General features: G+C 38.2%; 1 protein-coding gene across 4 annotated transcripts in view; it reads right to left on the bottom strand.

The window, feature by feature from the left end:
• The window catches only part of gria4b (glutamate receptor, ionotropic, AMPA 4b), a 106,438-nt gene that overhangs the window by 26,553 nt on the left and 58,677 nt on the right, over positions 1-21,208 (bottom strand). For all 4 annotated transcript variants that reach the window (XM_016228721.1, XM_016228723.1, XM_016228722.1 and 1 more), the window contains exons 3-8: positions 19,554-19,793; positions 11,413-11,597; positions 9,787-9,840; positions 9,164-9,322; positions 3,722-3,889; positions 2,627-2,731 (exon numbers count right to left, since the gene is read on the bottom strand). In XM_016228721.1, the coding sequence (XP_016084207.1) occupies positions 2,627-2,731; positions 3,722-3,889; positions 9,164-9,322; positions 9,787-9,840; positions 11,413-11,597; positions 19,554-19,793 (911 nt within the window). The remainder of the gene's footprint in view (positions 1-2,626; positions 2,732-3,721; positions 3,890-9,163; positions 9,323-9,786; positions 9,841-11,412; positions 11,598-19,553; positions 19,794-21,208) is intronic.

Here is a 21,208-nt window from a genome sequence, read left to right as displayed (position 1 = left end):
CAGGAGCCCTCCGTGGGCTTAACTCGGGAACAGGAGCCCTCCATGGGCTTAACTGGGGATCAGGGTAGCGCTTACGTGGCGTTGGCACTGGAGGGTGCTCTGGAGGAGCAGGCACAGCAAAGCGCTTTCGAGGAGCTGGTGCTGGAGTGAGTTTTGGGGCTGGAGCCGACACTGGAGCGAGCTCTAGGGCTGGAGCTGACACTGGAGCGAGCTCTGGGGCTGGAGCCGACACTGAGCTCTGGAAGGCGCTTACAAGGAGCGGGCACTGGGGGGCGCTCTGGAAGGCGCTTACGAGGAGTGGGCACTGGGGCTGGAACCGACAGTGGGGTGAGGATAGGAGCAGTGAACTCCAGGGGCAGCGCCATGTCCAGCAATGCTGAGAGGCCAGCGGCCGGCGGGCACACTGGAGCGAGCTCTGGGCTTGCCACATTTTCGTCCTTCGGGCTTGCCACATTAATGTCCTTCGGCCTTGCCACATTAACGTCCTTCGGGCTTGAGTGAGCCGCGGACGGTGGCGGACTGGTTCTGGCTCAGGACCGGACACTCCCCAGACACCGGAAGACACCTTCCCTCCAACTTAGTCCAGTGGTGTCTGGAAGGTTCACGGGGCGATGGTAGTTGGCCCCGAGCCAGAACAGCTGATTAAGGACGGAGTCCTCTAACGCCGTCACCGCTGCGAGCTTGCAGAACTCCCCGGCGTACTCGTAGAAGGGGAGATCCCGGCGGGAAATGGCGAGGAAACGAGCAGCGATCTCCATGTTGTTGTTTTTGGTCGGTTATTCTGTCACGATCCGGATGTGTGGAGGCAGGCAGGACGACGAGGACGACAAGGATTCCAATAATGACTTTTAATGTAGACACAACAAGGCAGGTACAGGTAGGTGAAACACACACACACTCGGGGTAACATTCACAATAAACGACACTCAAGCTCAAACAGACAGGAACTAATAAATGGTGGCTAATTAGTGGCAGAGAGGTGAGCACAATGACGGTGATTAACTAATGATTAGACGGGCTAAAACAACACAAGGGGAAGAAACCTCAATAAACAGTCCACAGGGGCGTTACAGTATCACTGTTTCCAGAAAAATATTCAGCAACACAACTGTTTTCACTGACAATAATAAAAACAAATGTTTCTTGACTGGAGTAATGGCTGCTGAAAATGAAGCTTTTCCATCATATAAACTGCATTTTAAAAATATAAAAATATAAAACTGTTTTTTTTATTGTAACAAGATTTCTCAATATTACTGTTAACAAATAAATGCACAAAAACATTTATAAATCTTACCAACACAATGAATGGTAGTGTATCTTCAATATAAGTGTATTGTGTCTACGACTGATAGATTTACTTTGTCTTATTTCAAACATTGCTGAATTTATAAGTGTTTTTGTAGACGATAAAGACGAATGTTGTTATTTTGTGTGGTTTAAGAGCACGGTGTCACCGCGTGTAACATTCTGCTGTGGGATGATAAACTGTCAGGCTGAGGAGAGGCGAGCAGCGGCGTGTGCCCGTGTCCTTACGAGACCCATATGAATGGGAAAAAGAAGAGCCAGGCTACAGCATCTGCCTAAAGCGAGGCTCACGACCAGCTGATAAATGAGTGCCAAACCCTGGTGGCTCGTTCCTGTGCTTCCCTCCTCTTCCTTTTCCCATCACTCTTCCTCTGGTGCACTGCTCAACAGCAGCCAGGAGCCGCCACACTCCATAAAGCACGCCAGAGGCAGAGGGCTCGCGATAACTTTAGAAGAAGGTGTGTGACATGAGACTTTACGGTACGTACATGGCTCTACTGCTAAAACCACCAGAGCATTCAAAGCCAAACTTTGTGCATTATTTAAAAACTGTACATTTGGTTGCAATTAACTACAATTTTGCAAATAGGCTGAGAACAGACTATTTGAAAATAAATCCACTCTCTCATTTTTATGTCCCTCACACTGAGACTGTTTCTTAGCTAAATATAATTTGAACAGATTTATTCATTTGATTTCCCACAATCCCACAGGGGCATGATGGTCAAAACCTGCTTGTCAAATAGCCCACTTGCTCCGTCAGCTAACGTGGGTAGAGAAAACACTGTCTCACAGGAACTCCTGTGTGGGAGATTTGGTGCCAGAGTATAAATAACGACCGTTTCTGTAAAAATTATCATCCATCATTTGTGTGAGTCTTAATGATTCATATGGGTTTATAAGGCAGATAAAATGGCTGTAAAACACGATTTTCACCATGTAAAGAGATCCATAAATGCATGAAATGGGAATGCGGTGGTGAAGTTCTGTAAGAGACTTACAAGATGTTACATTGTACAAAAGAAAACGCTGACTATAAAATAATAAAGACTCATCAGGGTCTCCTGGGATTGTTCTCGCAGAAACAGCTGCATCAAGTGAAGCACAGAGCGTTAAGCACATCAAGAAAGACAATGAATTACACCGAAATGACACTCGACAGATGTAGAGAGACAGACCAAAAGCAAAGCCTGATTACGCTTTCCCAGAATCAAAGATAAATCTAGACAGAAAACACCCAGACAAGCACTTTTTAAGTCAGACATACAATATCAAAGTGGAAGAACTACCAATGCTTGATACAACAATGACTTCTTACCCTTCTGGGGCCGTTACTTTTTAATTCGAAAACATCCATAGTGTAGTTGACTCTGCGCCCGTAGTGGTCGAACTGGACATTTCCTGTTAATCCTTGGAGGCGCACCTGGATTGCAGTGATAAACAATGTAATTACAGGTTATCCAACCACTGCAAAGCACCTCAAAACACTTTCATTTACACATTCACTTGATTTCTTGAACATTAAAATCTCTTTCTTCTGGAGTTATTACCCTACACCAGTGTTTCTCAAACCGGGGTCCATCTAAAATAGACACAAAATCCTTTTAACCATGAACAAAAAAAAAAAAAAATCTGAAAACCAATGCAATATATTCAGTGGAGCCAAATCATCAGCAACTAAACTCTTGAGATTGCATCAGGACTGAATATAAATACACAAAAGGATCATAAATTCTGCGTAAATTTAGCGACGAGGCAGCAGAGCATGTTAAATGTGAGAGACATAAACTCAAATGTATTTCTTATCTATCTGTGTATAATTAAAAGCAATTAAGTAATTTCCTGCTGATAAAACACTCATGATATAGTTATTTATAGTATTTTTACATGTTTGACAAGCACGTCCTAATCACTGATGCATATATAAGCTCTGTTTTTTTTAGATTACTGTGACAGTATTTATATAGTACTGTAAATATCAAGTATTACTGAATACTAATCAATGCATTTTTATGTATGTATTTGTTTGTTAGGTGGGTTGCTGGGGTCTGAGAACAGTTTGTGCTTTTAAACATTTGGCACACATTTCACATCTTTCTTGCTCTCACTGTGTCTCTATCTGTCTTGTTTTGTGCCACTCTCTCCTGTTTTGGTTCTCGCTTTCTCTATTCTTATAGTTTCCTCTATTACACCTTTCCATTTCCCCTGTCATTTTCTACCTTCCATCGATTCAAATTTGGGCATTTCGCATTTTTCAGATCGTCGATTACTGTTCTGTTCAGCCTCAGCCATCTGTCACCACACAGCCTTGTTTTTCCACATTTATTTCTGTCTTCTTCCCATTGAAACACTGCACAAAGCACTTCTTCCCCATCTCATATAAAGCCTGCACTTGCGCATCTGTGCATGTGACCTGTTTGAGTGTGCGCTCCATGTCGATGCCCTGGTTCCAGGGGGCAGCAGGGTTGGCCAGGCAGTCTCCGGCGTTGCCCCTGCGGGAGATGTCCACCTTCTGTCTGCGGAGGTTCCTGAAGGCTTCTGCCATCACCATCACTCCGTCATATGTCAGAGCGGAAGTGTACTACAGAAACAGAGGGTCATGGAAAGGTCAATATATACATATACAGTAACACTTCAGTGCTGCTTTAAAGGTTCATATTGTAAACATTACCAGGCTAGTTCATTAGGTATCATGAAATGACAATACATTTGATTAATCTAGTTAAATGTTAATCTCGAAATTTCTAACTAACCTATAAATATACTATTCTTCTTTAAAAAGCATTACATATTGTTAATATATAGCATTTGAAATGTAAAAAATATTCTTTTTATATTATACTAAGTCTATATATATAAATCCACACACACACACACACACACACACACACACCTTTGGGTCAGAAGGATTTTTTTAAAGACATTTTTACTTTTAATCAGCAAGGACACATTACATTAAATTAAGACCAATCTTCTTCTGATTCTTTATTTGAATCCTGAAAAAAAATATGACAGTTTTCAAAAATATTAAGAAGCAAAAATGTTTTGAATGTTACTAATAAGAAATTTTTTCAGCACCAAATCAGCAACTAAGAATGATTTGTGAAAGATCATGTGACCTATAAGACTGAAGTAACGGCTGCTTAAAATGCAGCTCTGCCATCTAAGGAATAAATTACATTTTAAAATATATTTAAATAAAGAACAATCTTTTAATTGTATTAATATTTTACAATATGAATGTATATTTGATCAAATAAATGCAGCCTTGGTGAGGAGAAGAAACTCTGTCCAAAAACATAAAAATCAACCCCAAATTTTTGAATATATATATATATATATATAACTGAAATGTGAAACTAACTAACCAGTGTCCACATATACAGAAAAGTGCCTGTCAATTAAACTGTTTAGTAGTCACTGTGCAAAAAAAAAAAATCCACTGCAGAAGAATATGGCAATTGACCAATCAGAATCAGTTACTCCAGCATAATGTTATTTATAAGTGCTTTGCATATTCACTTCAGTGTCTGTACTATACCAAAATGCTGTTTATTAAACATGAGTCAATCAACCTGACTATATTAGGTTTACACTAATGAATGCCATTTGTAAGGGCTGGCATCCTCATGAGCTGAGGACATCCAAGTGGAATCACAGGGGATAGTGGTCTGTGTTTTGCAGCTGCATCAAAGGGGAAAAAATACAAAAACAGAGCAACTGACAAACCAAAAACAGCAAGAGAACAAGAGGAGAGCACATGCTTGTCATTGCACATATTAGGAGCAGAGAAAATCAGTGAGCTCTGACACAGTCGCTGTGAGGCGCTTCAGTCTCTGGTGGGTGGGTGGAAGTGGGGGGAGGGCCGGTCAGCTGCTATCGGAGGCTGCCCTGATTGCACCAATAAGTGGCTTGTAGCCTTTCTCTCTGTCTCGCTGAGATAAAGCGGCACGGAATGAATCACTGCAGGCAACGCACGGTATTTTTACAAAGGAAACACGCGCGTGTCCTTCAGAGGCCTGATGCTTCATGCCCTTGTTTTTCATCTGCTGTTGTGTTTCTTATTGCTATTTTAGAGAGTCTGATGTGGTTTGTTTCATCACACTGAGTCAGACGAGGTCATCTGAGCTGAACGTACATATATGCACACTGTTACAGGAAAAATACCCCTGTGTGCTCAGAATGTCCCGCTTGCTTGATGGTTGACGGTTGAAAGAAGCCACTCTGGCCATGCTGTGAGAGGGTTTTTGGTATTCCATCAGCAGATTTCTAGTGTAAGAGCTGGGACTCTTTGTACCATTACAAACACAACGCAAAACACACAGAAAGACCGTGGGCTACAATGGCATACAGGAAGCAAGAGATGGAACGACAGAGTGAGTTTGAAATAGGTATTTAAAGGGATAGTTCATCTAAAATATATATATTTCTTTGTCATTTTATGCTTACCCTCATGTCATTTCAAACCTGAACGCTATTGTTTTTCTGCATGTATGTACCCTACCATTCAAAAATATTTTTTAATGTTTTTAAAAGAAGTCTCTTATGTTCACTAAGACTGCATTTATTCAATCAAAAATACAGTAAAACAATTGTGAACTATTACAGCAGCTTAAATAATGGTTTTCTGTTTTCATATAGTTTAAAATCTAATTTATTCCTGAGATGGCAAGGCTGATTTTTTTTAGCCAGTCTTCAGTGTCACATGATTAATCAGAAATATTTTAATATGCTAATTTGGTGCTAATTTCTTATTATCATCAATGCTGAAAACAACTGCACAGCCTAATATTATGATAATGTTTTTTTTTTAGGATTCTTTGAATAATAGAAAAGTTCAAAAGAACAGCATTTACTTTGAAACATAATAAATGTCTTTATGGTCATATTTGATCAATTGAATTTGTCCTAGCTGAATAAAAGTATTAATTTCTTTCAATAAAAAAAAATCTTACTCACCCCAATTTTTTGAATGGTTATAAAAGCACCATAAAACAGTTTAAAAGACCTTTTGTGAAGAATGTGAAGAAATTTAGGTCACTGCTGAGTCACATCAGCCTGATTTGTGAATGAATCAATCTTTTGAACAGAATCCTTTTAATAAACAAATTTCAGAAATTGGATTGAACGATTTGTTTATGAATTCAACTGCTCCGGTTCTCATTTTGACTTTTTTGGTAATTTTTAAAGAACTCAAGTGGTCACTGTGTATATATATATTTAACAGAAATTAATGACTCTCATAAACTAAATAATTACAGGATTTTCATTTTTGAGTGTACTATCCCTTTAAGGCAATGTTTTTAAATTGAGTCTACCCACCGTTTCATGGCCCGACATTAATTATCAAAGATAACGGGGAGATCTTTTGACTCCCGCAGGACAGAAAGGAAGTACTGCAATAGTTGCAGTTGAATCACTCTGGCTAATGCCCTGTGCATCCCCTAAGCCCTAAAAACACACGGATTGATCCCTGGAGAAGGTGTGTCCTCACTAGACGGAGCCTTCGGGACTCTTCCGATAGCCTCAGCAGGAAAAGCTAACAGCTCTGAGATTTTATGAGGTTTTGGGGTGTCAGTCGTGCTGCTGTCTGAGAAGGGCTTATGGGAGTAGCTTAAAGTATTTGGGATGAAAGATGGAGCAGCCGAGTCGAAATACCACAGGGTGAGTCTGTGAGAGTGTGTATGTGGATCCGTGCATGTGTTGACATGGTTGGACCACAGCCTCTCATTTACACCCGACAGTGTCCCTCCCCAGCATCCTGCTCTGGCCAGCGGTGTGCAGTGAGGAGCAGCCGCCTGGTAAAGCGATGTCCCCTCAGGCCACGCCGAAGGGATTTCCATTGCAATCAATGCAACCGCCCTCCAAAGAATGTCATCCTCATCGGGCCCCAAGGGGAAAGTGAGTCCCAGCAAAAACGGATCAACAAAGACCTTGCGCTTTCACGACGCAGACATGAACAGGCATATCAAATCACGAGCTGGATTCGTCTGCTCAGATGAGGATGAATGAAACAGCTTATGATAATGTAGGTGTATAATACACAGTTCGGGTCGAAGTGATGTGGTTTGTTACACAGTGTTTCTATGTTACTTTAATACATCAGCGCAGCTTCTGTTTTTGATATTCCAGTTCTGGTATAAAATGTGCAGTTTATATTTCTGTGCATATGTGCCATTCTATCTTTCTTTTCTTATTCTATCAACCAATCCTTCCATCCATTCATCCTTTCTTCCTTCATCTCTCCTTCCATCCATCATTTCTTCTTTGCTTATTTCTACAAACTAAACCACCAAGATTATTCTTCCCTTTTTTCTCCATTCATCTATCCTTCCAATCCATTCTTTTTTCCTTTCTTACACAAACCCAACCTTCCATCCTCCCTTCCTTCTTTTGTCTCCATTTCTTTCCTTCCTTCTACCATCATCATTTTCCTTTGTCTATATTTCTTTCTTTCCACAATCCCAACCACTCACATCTACTGTATCCGGCCTTCCTTTCTTCCTTCATCTATCCGTCTATTGATCCTTCTTTCCTTCAACTAACCCAACCACTCATCCTTCCCTTCGTTTATATTGCTTTCCATCCATCCATCCATCCCTTTTTTCCTTTGCATATATTTCTCTTTCCTTCCTTCATTTCACATAACCAAACCACCCACATCCATTCGTACTTCATCCTTTCTCTCTTCCTTCACCCACCCATCTTCATTTCTTCCATTCCTTCCTTTTTTCAGCTGTCTATATTTCTTTTTCCCATCTTTCATTCATTCCTTTCTTCCTAAAACCCATCTATCCTCCCTATCCCTTTTGTGTCTATATTTCTTTCCTTTCACTCATCCCTTAATTTTTCCTTTATCTACATTTCTTTCTTTCTTTCCTTCCTTCATTCCACAAACCCATCCACTCACATCTACCCATCCTTTCATCCATTCATCCTTCCTTCCTTCATCTATATTGCTTTCCTTCTTCCACCATCCATCTATCCCTTCCTTTTTCCTTTGTCTATATTTCTTTCTTACCTTGCTTCATTTTTAAACCCAACACCCACATCAAATCATACTTCACATTCACCCTTCTCTCTTCCTTCATCTATCCTTCCATCCATCCTTTTTCTTCCACCTACCCATTCTTCTTTCTTCCACCATCCCTTATTTATTTCCATCCTTCATTACCTCCTTCTTTCCTTCCTAAACCCATCTATCCATCCCTTTCTTTGTCTATATTTCTTTTCTTTAATTCCCGTCTTCCACACATTTTTTCATCCTTTTTGCTTACATTATTCATCCAACTTTTCCTTTCATACAACTACCATATCATCTATCTTTCCTTTCTTCCACCCACTCATCCTTCCTTTCATCCATCCATCCATCCTCCCTTTCTTTCATCTTTTCTTCCATACTTCCACCTATAATTTTTTTCTTCCTTGCACTATCATCCCCCTATACATGCTTTCTTTTTCCTTATCCATCCATCCATCCATCCATTCATCCATCCATCCATCCTTTCTTTCTTCCACAAATCCTTTCTCCCTTCCTTACTGACATTATCCATCCATCCTTCCTTTCTCCCTTCTACCATCCAACATTCTCCCTTCCTTGGTTACATTATCCATCCATCTATCATCCATCCATCCTACATTTTTTCCTTATGCTGACCCATTCATCCAAAATGTCTTTCTGCCTTACTTAACCTTGACACACGCTTATAAAACCACTGGATGTGATCATCAGACTCATTCTGGAGATTCGAGTGTTTTCTCAAAGTGGCTGGAGGGACTCAAACAGGGATTTTTAAAATGCTAATTTATTTGACTTCAAAGTGCTTCCACACTGGACCGGACCATGAGACGGTACCTTGGGAGGAGCGTCGGAGCCGGGATACTCGCGCTGGTCCAGCTTGTTCCATCGCTGCATGAGTTTAATAACCATGGGATTGCTGAAGTCCACCAGCTGAAAGCCTGTCACATTGGCTCCCCCATGCATGAAACGTTCCAGATTGATGTCCTTAAAACCCTGCAAGAGCAAAGAAGGGGAAAGAGTAAGAAATACAGAGAGCGAGAGAGGGGGGAAAGAGAGATTATTAAAATGCAGTTGGCAATGCAGCGCTACGATAAGAGAAATTCCACAAACATTCATATCCAGCTCGCCTCTGTGAGCCAATTCCATGCACAGCCAGAGAGCAGAGAGAGAGAGCACGCTCTGCAGCTCCCAGCATCATTAAAACACTGTCACTACCGCTCACACTGGAATACGAATTAGTCTCTCAAATTGACGTATCTTGCTTAAAGAAAAGGGAGGATTAAGAAAGAAAAAGAACGAGGGAGGGCAGGAGACAGAGAGGCCGCGACAACTAGAGAGAGAGAGAGAGACCAGTGGAGTGGAGAGGAATATGTAGAAAGTAAGAGATAAAACAGAATATGAAAGGAGGACAAGCTGACAGGGAGAATAAGGCAATAAAGGAATACAATTTAGCTCACCAAATTTGCCATGATGTAATGGTAGCCTTTGACATGCTTGCCGACACTCACAATCTGTGGAGATAAACCAGACATTGCAGTGAGGGTAAATCCTAAAAGCAAATACAGTTGTCGGCATTCACCCAGCATATGAATGCACAGCAGAGCTGTAAGCCATTGGGAAAGCAGAATTCCACTGTTATTAATTATTTCTAATCAAACAGGCTGCCTTTTTCCATAACGCTCTGTAATTTGAGGAATATTGAAGCAAACGCCAACAAGAATATCTTAAAATGATTTTAACAGCTACAAAATGTTGCAAAGGGAAATATCAAGGGATCAGTTTGCAGGGAATAACGAAATATGCCCGTCTAATGTGTTATTTCTGAAACTGAATTACTTGAGGAAATCTGTTCTTTGTTCCCTCAGGACCTTGTGCTTGCGCATATTTAATTATGTTTAGTTAACCCCGATGCACAGTGTACAGTACAGTTTATAAACATTTAAAAAACATTTTTAACTATTCTGGGTGTGGTGTTGCATTACCTTTGATCCGGTCCCATAATTTTCTATGGTATTTTATATGACCTTGTGTTAATACATAACATATATTTAAAATAAAATAAAACCTGTCTTTTATTTAAGGAAAAACAGACAGGTAAAATATATACAAATTATTTAACCAAATAAGACAAAAGAAACAAGAAACATTTTTATTCAAAAATTATATATATATATATGATCTGATCGGCGATAGTGAGTCCAGTGAAACCAGGAACTCGTTTGGCAAACTCCACGATTTTAATAATGCACTTAGTGGCCAGTTCACTGAACTTATCCCAGAGACCCAGATCCAAACGCACACGGTGATCCGCACTGGAGTTCTGCAGATGACACACACACACACAGGAATAGAGTTAAAATATAATCTTTTGTCTAAACATGCATCACTTCAAAAAAACATACATGTTATGGGTTGTGATTGTCAGTGTCATCTCACTACTCCAGACCGCCCATGTTCACACTGCAGCAACATCAACAGAAAGATACACAGAGGAATAATGGTCTTGTATTTTATATGAGCACTTAAACACATTATTACTGGCAATGTTACTATTTACAATTGTTACAGTAGGGAAAATGACATTTAATTAAATAACAGTAATGAGAACTGAGAAAAAAAAATAAAAAAGAATAATAATATATATAATATATATATATATATTAGTGCTGTCAAACAATTAATCGCATACAAAATAAAAGTTTTTGTTTGCATAATATATGTGTGTGCTCTATATGTGTATTTTAAAAATATTTATTTGTATTTACATGTCTATATTTATATTCATATATATTATAAATAAATATATTTAATATATAAACATAACATATGTTTCTGAAATATATACTATATATATATATATATATATACACACACAGACACACACACACTTTTTTATATATATATATATATATTCTTTATTTTTTTGTAGTTTACTTCCATTTTTGTGGTTTACTTTATCATTACTGAAAATACATTTGTCCACCATAATTATACATAAAAAAAAAAAAATATTTTTATTTTTTAATACGATAATTTATGCATTTGGCATTGCTTTTGACTTGACAACCATCCTCTTATCTCACCTGTTCCAGCATGTTGTTCAGTCTCTCTGCCTCCAGGTCTATAACAAACGTCTTTTCCTGCCTGCGGTCCAGGTCTTCGAGAAGCTGCCGGTAACTGGCATCATTAAAGTTCTCGACACATATGGCGCTGACCTGCCAACCAATCTGGCCTGCCTTTTCCATGATAGCCTGCAGTATCGAATACCCTATGACAAAAAAGAGACAGCGAGGCATTTGATCAGCATGTGCATCAAACCACCGAAGGCTTGAACCATTGAGCCGCGGCTCTCATTTATTCAGAAAGAATGTGATTTGTGGCATTGTCAGTGAGTCATTCCTGCACCAGTGCGGTACTCTCTCATCTGCAATGGCAGGCCTGTGAGCGATCACATGGCACAGATCGTAGGGCGCTGATACAAACCTCCCGTCCTTCCATGCAGACTCAATTTAGGCCTCAATCCCCACAAAGCTTACAGCCCCAGAAGCCTTAACAGTACACAGAGAAATGGACAAATACATCGCATCTCTTTGGTTTCATGAAACGAATCTCCTGCATCCTTAAAATAGAAGCCATCATCATGCAGCGATACACGCGTCGGTTAAACTGGAAGACAGAAAGAGCTGCTTTTTGCCACCTTCTCCAAGGTGTGATTGAGGCTTCCTGAGAGCTCCGTTACAGCACTTGTGATTCTAGCTACTGGCCTCAGTGCTGCTTGTACTAATCAGACAGGGCTGGTGTTGGATATGTTAATCTAGCTGTTTGAAATAGGCACTCGGAGCCTCTGAGGCCCACTTGACTCCAAGATGAGCAGATGTCCCTGTAAAACGGACCCTTATGGTCACAATCAGAATTTGGCAATGCAGCTCTCTCGGCTCCACTATTTAATGGATTAACCTGTGCTTGATCTGGCAACCCTTTTGCTCAGTCGGGTGTCTGTTCGCTACTTGCTTCTATCTTAAACTGCCAAATGGGGTGGTATTTATGATAATATATGGGTCTATCTAAATTGATGACATATGAGATGTCCAAGATAAAGAAAGGAAAAAAAAACATCCAGAAAAAAATGAACATATTTCGTTACACTGTATATACAGTGTCTCACAGAAGTGAGTACACCCCTCACATTTTTGTAAATATTTTATTATATCTTTTCATGTGACAACACTGAAGAAATTACACTTTGCTACAATGTAAAGTAGTGAGTGTACAGCTTGTAGCCAAGACCCTGAAACTGAGCTGCAGCACGGTGGCCAAGACCATAACAGGACAGGTTCCACTCAGAACAGGCCTCGCCATTGGTCGACCAAAGAAGTTGAGTGCATGTGCTCAGCGTCATATCCAGAGGTTGTGTTTGGGAAATAGACGTATGAGTGCTGCAGAGGTTGAAGGGGTGGGGGGTCAGCCTGTCATGTGTGTTGAGTTATTTTGAGGGGACAGCAAATTTACACTGTTATACAAGCTGTACACTCACTACTTTACATTGTAGCAAAGTGTAATTTCTTCAGTGTTGTCACATGAAAAGATATAATAAAATATTTACAAAAATGTGAGTGGTGTACTCACTTCTGTGAGATACTGTATATAAATTGTAATCAATCACTCAAAAATGAATATTCTGTCATTATTTACACACCATATTTTCTTCTGTGGAAGACAAAAGAAGATATTCTTCAAAATGTCTAAAAAGTTTTTTTTTGTCCATTCACTGAAAGTCAGTAGGGTCCCGTGCTGTTTTGGCCTCCACTGACAAAAATATATTTAAAAATATGTTGGTTATGTAGAAGTCAGAAGTAAGTCAAAAGTTTGGAATGACATGAGTGTGAGCAAATGATGACAATTAAACAATCTATATTTTCTATGTATATAATATATAAAATAAAATGAATTTCAATTCATGTTTTAATGCGTTTTTAAAGCTGCAGTCCGTAAGTTTTGCCTCTTTGTCGCCATCTCTGTTTGAAAACCTGGAATTGCAGCTGGGTGCGGAATTATCTAGCTTGCGTGGGTTGTGAATCTAATGTTCTGAAGAGAATGTGGCAGTCAGTCACCGCACCGGTGTGGATATTTACTGTACTTCGCAATCACAGATTAGCCTACATCTTGGAATGTGACACAAATAAGAATTTTCACTGTATATTGCCATCTGAACAAGTAAGTAACAAGTCTGCCACGTTTGTTCTGACCAACTGAGGAAAACAGCATTACCATAAATCTCACTACCAATGGTGATTAAATCTAAAGATCGGTTAGCTCATATCACATCAAACCGTTCAAATTATTATTATTGTTATACTTTATTCTCAAATTATTAATGTTAACAACATCAGCATTGGTGACTATGAGTATAGTGTGCATTAGCGTATAGATTTCAATTTATGCACAGTCTAATCTAATTGTCATACTCTTCAAATTTCATATTAAGAAATTATTTTAACCCAAAAAGCAAATTATGCTCCCTTCGAAACTGGTTTTCTTTAAAATTCAAATCTTTATAATCCCAGGCTATCTGTAATCAGAAGCACATTTATAACTGGAATATAATTTAATTTCATTCACATGTGTTTCATAAACAAATAATCCTTTCTGGATTACAATACGCCATCAAAATTATAAATTTAATTATTCTGGCTGCTGTGAGAAAAGGCTATAAACGATCCGCCACCTGCAGGATCCTCACATGCAGTAGCCTAGTAGCTGGGACAACGTCTTTATGTTTACAGACGTGACGTAATGACGCAGCAGCATGCTCGAATTTCCCGCGAAAACCTACCCGTACCACTCATATTAGAAAACATTATTATAAGATAACCATTGTGAATCAGGCTAAAGTAAGGCAATAGTTTTGAACACTGGCTGGTTATGTACTTGCTCAAATATTGATTTTGGATCATTTTTAACCAAAAAAAGTTATGGACTGCAGCTTTAAATAAACAAATAGATAAAAGGATAAATAAATGAGTGAGATGTCATTGACCCACATATTACAAGCACTGAGACATGTTAAAACTGCATTAAATCCATTTGTGTAATTAGCAGATGCTTTTATCCAGAGCGTTTCAAGGTACATGTTTTATCGGCATGTGTGAAAATCAAATCCACAACCTTGATGTATCATGCTCATACCAGTTGAGCTACAGGAACATTATACATTAATTGCTGGCTGAGCAACCACAGTGTTTACCAATGCCCTGATGCTCTCAGGATACATGTAACATAAATAGCTATGAATTAACATATCAAAGCACTGTACATTATGGCTGATGTGGACATTTTAACATGCCAGTGTGTCAAACAAACAGCAATCAGTCAAGCAGGCTGATTACATACACATTCACAAGCAAACATGCCCATCCGCACGAACTAAACCTGCTCTACACTCTCAATATCTGCAGTCACCTGCAGTATCGACCACTAACTCTGCCATCTATTTCAGATCACAGCCTCTGCTGCTAATAATTCAAGCCTCCCAGTGGAGAATCCAGCTCTGATTAATGGACCCTTTTCACAAGACTGTGATGACGCGTTTAACGGTCATAAGCATCGTAAATCCTCGAAGGTTTTTCATATTTGTATTTTTAAAAAAAAATGTATGTACATTTATAACAGTATTATTTGTATTATATCACCTTTGCATCAAATTACAAAAAAACAGTTAACGCTAATGCAAATGTGTTTCTAATGCAGCATCTATGGGAGGGATGGTAAATTTGACATCGTTCTCTCTTCTGACAGCAGTTTATCAGTTTTTTATCAGTCTCTCTCAATTTTTTCCTTTTATTGAAAGTCATGAAAACACTATCGTGGAGTTTTTCTTTTGCTATTTGAGCAAATGGGAATGCAAAAAATATATTTGTGGTGCTCTCCCATTCACTGCTATTCAAGTTAACCCAACTATGACGACTTCTGCTGCTGAGAAACCCGGAAATGTGAAAAAGGTCTATAGCTGATAAATCAGTTGCTTGGGGTGTCATGTGCATATGTGAATATGAACCAGAATCAGCATTAGACCTGCCAGAATCCTCCCTTCCCCCTCATCTCCTATCCAGCCCAGCAGGGGGAAGCAGCCCTGTGTGTGTGTGTGTGTGTGTGTGGTAGTCAGAGAGATAGAGAGAGAGAAGGGATGGAGAACAGACCATGAAAATGCAGTGAAGTGCCAACCTCTTACACTAAACCATTCATCATGTCCACATCCCGCTCAGATTGTATCTGCTCAGAAGCTCTCACAGCACACTGAGTCTAAAGCAAATCATTATTCTAAACAAGGACCATCAGGACAAAATCTGTGCTTTTAAAGAGCTCCAAAGCACTAATATTGGCCAACTGGTAGTACACATAAAATTATACCCTGAATGTCTTCTGACATTTGTCGCAATCATTTCAGAAGTGAGGAGGGCAGACTGTTCACAGTAGGAGTGTTTTTTCTGCCCACTGACCAAGGTTTGTAATTTGTAATTTTGTAATTGTCTTAAAGGAATAGTTCACCAAAAAAGTAACTGCATAATCCATGTTAACACTATTTAAAGGGTTACTCCACCCCAAAATAAAAATTTTGTCATTAATCACTTACCCCCATGTTGTTTCAAACCTGTAAAAGCTTCGTTCGTCTTCGGAAACACAATTTAAGATATTTTGGATGAAAACCGGGAGGCTTGTGACTGTCCCATTGACTGCCAAGTAAATAACACTGTCAAGGTCCAGAAAAGTACGAAAGACATCGTCAGAATAGTCCATCTGCCATCAGTGGTTCAATCTGAATTTTATGAAGTGACGAGAATACTTTTTGTATGTAAAGAAAACAAAAATAACCACTTTATTCAACAATTCGTCTCCACCGCGTCACCGTAGTGCCATTTTGGAGAGTACCCACTGAACGCAAACTGCCTATGATGTTCTACTTGTATGTGTCAGCCGCACCACACAGACACGCTGTTTTCATTCCAATCAAAGTGTAAATAAACGTAGAAAACGTATCCGTGTGGTGCGGCTGACTTTTTTACAGTCTATGGTGTAGACAGACTTTAGCTGTTGTGGCGCGGCACACCTAATTAGATGTTTTAATCACGTTTGTTGTCCGGTCAGGCAAGTAAAATTCTCTTTTACTTGCCCCTTCATTAATGGCGACAAGCATTAATGTCGAGGTCTGTTACTGTATGTAAAATTCAACCCGCCAGAGTGGCTAGTGGGAGTGGCCATGTTACCCGCCACAGCTGAAATCCACCCGCATTTGGCAGGTGTTAATGTCAAGCCCTGCGAACAATGTAATACTAATAATAATAATAATAATAATAATAAATTATTATTTATTATTGTTGTTATTATTATAACTATTATAATTATTACATCTAATATTTATTTTTTATTATTATCATACAATTTTATTACATTTGCTATATTTTATAATATTGCTTTTGCTGCTGTTTAATACAAGCAATAAACCTCTCAAGGCTGTGCATTACAGTAGGTATCACCAATAATTTGTATGAAATGTATCATTCTATATGACAGGAAATCTATTTGAAATGTGTTTTAAAAGAAAAAAACAAAAAAACAATGTGTGGAGGATTTTACAATAGTACATCATAATGAATGGATAAACACTACTTATCTGTAGAAAATTCACAAAACAATTGTTGTATAAAAAAGGGGCCCCACATTATATTAAGTGGCCTTAACTACTATGTATTTATATCAAAAATTAAGTACAATGTACTTATTGTGTTGATATTGTATTGCAAAACACTTTTGCTGCTATTGAGGTGGGATACGGGTAAGGCTAGGGACAGGTTTGGTGGTATGGGTAGGTTTAAGAGTGGGTTAAGGTGTAAGGGATGGGTCAATTACAACTGTGTAATTATAAATGTAATTACAGAAATTCATTACAGATGTAATTACATGCAGGTATTTTTAAAATATAAGTACAATGTAAAAACATGTATGTACACAATAAGTGCATTGTACCAAATTATTAATTTAAATGTAAGTACATAGTTGTTAAGGCCACTTAATATAAAGTAGGTCCAGAAAAGGCTTATTTACTGTATAAGCACTTGATAAAGTAGATACAAGGATCTTGAATGCTCTGATTCTGCTAACATTTAAAAAATATTTGATTAAACTCACCATATGGAAACTTTGCAAATAAGTGGCCATATGGGATGTGAAGGAAAAACACATGTCTGTGGCAGATGTGAGAAGACCAATCATAGAAACTCAAAGAAATCTGCACGTCAGGAACATCCGTGAAATGACAGAGAGCAGCACATCTTATGCATGCACAAGACAACACAGATCACTTGTGCAATGAGATCTCATGATTTACAGACTCAGAAGACAGGAGGATATTGTGCTCGTCTTTCAAAGGAAGTCGGTGCATTTCAGAAGTGTGTCAGACCCAAAGCCACAGCTCACCTGCGGGGCTCCTGAGATAGTCTCAGTCTAGCACAGCAGAGGAAGACGAAAAAAGAAAAGACATTGATGGAGAGGATAGGAGAGAGAGACAAGTAAGAAAGAAACAGAGTGACTGTGTTTCTGGCCAACAAACTGCTCAATAGTGTAACAGAGAGTTTAAGACCTGGCCCTGCTCTCCAAAGAATAAGCCCCTCTTTTAATAACAGGCTCTCTGGAAATAAAATTCTGAGTGGCTTATCATTCCTACTCATCTAACTCCATGAGACAGCCAATAAAGTAGAGTTCAAATTGTAAACTCACCCACACATTGATACAAACCTGTATGACTTTCTGTCTTCTGTGGAACATAAAAGGTTTTTGCTGAAAAAGTGATTCATATGACTCTATATGACTATATTTTAAGTCCTCTGAAGTCATATGTCAGGTTTTTGTGATGAACGCTATTCTCTGAAAGTCTTGACATCTGCCCTCGATCTCTTTGAAAGTTCATTCGAGAACTAGCAATGACAGATTCTTCTTCTGAGTCCTATCTTTTTAATGAATTAGTTGTTTAAGTTTTGAATCAGACTGATTCTGTTCTCAAATTCAACTTACTGAGTTTCTTGTCTGTTTGGAGAGGAAGATTATCCATGAATAAGGACTTTTGAAGCTTTAAATCTCCAGTAGCCTACTTCTCACTCATTGTAATTGCAGTACAAAGTGACCAGCCAGATTTGTGAACCAGATCAATTGGTTCACTGAAAAGAACCGACTCAAAAGAACACAAATCAGATTGGTTTGATTCTCGATTTTGGATCACTGACTCAAAAATGACAAATTTTGGTTCGTTGTAAACAAAAAATGTATAGCTTCACATTTTATGGTTCTTTTTTATCCTTTTTGGAGCTTGGTCACTATAATCTGCTGCTGTATATAAAAAATCTGTGTGAAGGATCTTCAAAATGATTCTGTATGTGTTTCATAGAAGATAAAAAAATCAACAGGTTTGGAACAACATGAGAGTAAGCAAAAAATGACAGAAATTTTGTGTTTTCATTTTTGGTGAACTGTTCCTTTGAGAAATTATGCAGTGCATTTTTTTTTTACAGAGAAATTGCTGACAGTACAATACTGGACAATGATGTAATCTGCAGAATTTACACTTCAGTTATGAGACTACAGTGTTCCCCATACATTGAGTGCAGGTGTTTTTATATCACTGTATTTCTGAAGGAAACCGACTGTCTTCAGAAAATTGGATGTCATTTTCATTTAATCTTGCATGTAATGTCTGATAAAGCAGTGTTTTTTTGAGCGGAGCGCTGCTTTGTGTACAGCCGTTACTGGGGAAACCTTGATCTCTACCACTCCAGAGAATGAGTTTGCATATATATGCCGCCTGGGAAACACTGGACTATGGTATAAATAAATTCAACTGTATAACAGTTTCACTGCAATTCATGTTATAATGTTAGAATTATAACTCTGGGTCTGAATCCGGCTCAAATTGATACGGCAATATTGACGCCATCCTTAACTAAACTTGCTGCTTACTGAAACACCATCTAAGCTGTTCGCTAATCACAACGCACTGGGACAGTTAACCAATCACATCACATTTAGTTTTTCGGAAGGTGGGCCTTCATCAAACCCAGACATTGTAAAAGAGCATAATAGGACCCCTTTAAATAATTCCACTGGCACTTAATTTAATTTCACAAATTATCAAATGGAAATGTGTATTAGCGTGAGTGGGTGTATTTTATTGTCTTACCCCTGTCGGTATCGTAGAGAAAGACGAATCGATTCCAGTCGTAGTGGTCTAGCAGGCTGAGAAGGGCCCCTCGTATGGAGGGCCGCAGCTGTAAGACGAACTGACTCTCGCCCTCGGTGGGGAAACTGGGCGTGATGAGGGAGATGTGCAGCGCGCCACAGAAGGACGTTAGCGTGTGAACCGACCTCTTGTCGTACAGGCCAAAAATGGCAAAAACGCCCCGCGAGTACTGCGAACAGACTGCAAAACACAACAACACAGAGGAAGAGAGAGAGTTAGACGCTTAAAACATTAATTACATAAAACCTAAGGGAGTGCTGAACATTTACTTCACTTTAGAACAGTAGCTTACGTTAGCGTTACGTTAGGGCTTTTCCGTAGGTGTTTGAAATATTAATGAACAGCCTGGTAAACTCTTCCACCATCTGAATAAGTCTTTATTCTCTACATGATTTCTATTAGCAGGTCAACTTAATTTTGTAGCTTTTAATGTTACACAAGAATGGCTAATTTACAAAATACAAAAGTCATCATTTAAAACGTCAATTTTTGAAATGTTCTTCTCTTTTTTTTGTAAATGTCACGTTAATAAAAACGACACCCATAAAACACTGATTATATTAATAAAAAACAAAACAATTATTTTAATGTTATGGCTGATAACAAATGAATGGTCAATAATAAAATGTAAAATCACAAAATTTTATATATGAATATTTTAAAAGTGACTACAATGTAAAATCCAACATTTTAAATGCTAGAAGTAATTTAGGCATCAAAAGCACTGATATAAAGTATGAAAAAGTGATTTTTGAGAAAGATTAAATTACTTTATTTTATTTTTATAAGAATATCTTTAAGGAAGCAGTAATGACCTCTAATATCTAAATACAAATATATCTTATATCTGAAATTTGTAAAAAATATGGGAAAGCATTAACGACATGTAGTTAATTTAAAAATAATCTTGAAAGTAATAAAAAATTAACTTCTGAAATACTGGTTGATAACCTGTGAGGTACGTACACACAAACACACAATACTGTTTTTACTGTTTTAAGTTTGGGGTGGGTAAGATTTTTTTTTTTTTTAAGAAATTAATACTTTTATTCAGAAAGTATGCATGAAATTGGTCAAAAGTGACAGTGAAGAAATATAATTTTACAAAAGATTTCTATCTCAAATAAATTATATTCTTTTAAACTTTCTATTCATCAGAAAATCCTGAAAAAAAATCAAATTGGTTAATATTTATATGAATAAAAAACAACTTTCTTAGTAAAACTGTAACAATATTACTGTTTCACTGTATGTTTGATGAAATGCAGTTTAAATGCTCATAAGAGACTTAGCAATCTCATATACTGTAAATACAGTATAATATATATATATATATATATATATATATATATATATATAAGCTAACGGAACCATGCTAAACAGCTAAAACTTGTCCCCTTTGATTTAACATTGGAAATAGGCTACAGGGTGCTTGCTTTCTAAATGGGCTTTCCACAAAAAAACAGAAAAAAGAAAATGGAAAATTGGATCAGTTCTATGTGGACTTGCTCATTATTGAGTCAGAGCTGCACCTGTAAGTGCCAGCAGTTTCCAATATACACTTTATATGGTGTATGATAATGAGCTCCACGCTG

This window comes from Sinocyclocheilus grahami, unplaced genomic scaffold (assembly GCF_001515645.1).
Source record: "Sinocyclocheilus grahami isolate Dianchi unplaced genomic scaffold, SAMN03320097.WGS_v1.1 scaffold344.1, whole genome shotgun sequence".
In the NCBI taxonomy this organism is placed as follows: domain Eukaryota; kingdom Metazoa; phylum Chordata; class Actinopteri; order Cypriniformes; family Cyprinidae; genus Sinocyclocheilus; species Sinocyclocheilus grahami.
The sequence above is the reverse complement of the archived record's forward strand: the minus strand, read 5'-3'. Positions and strand labels throughout refer to the sequence as shown.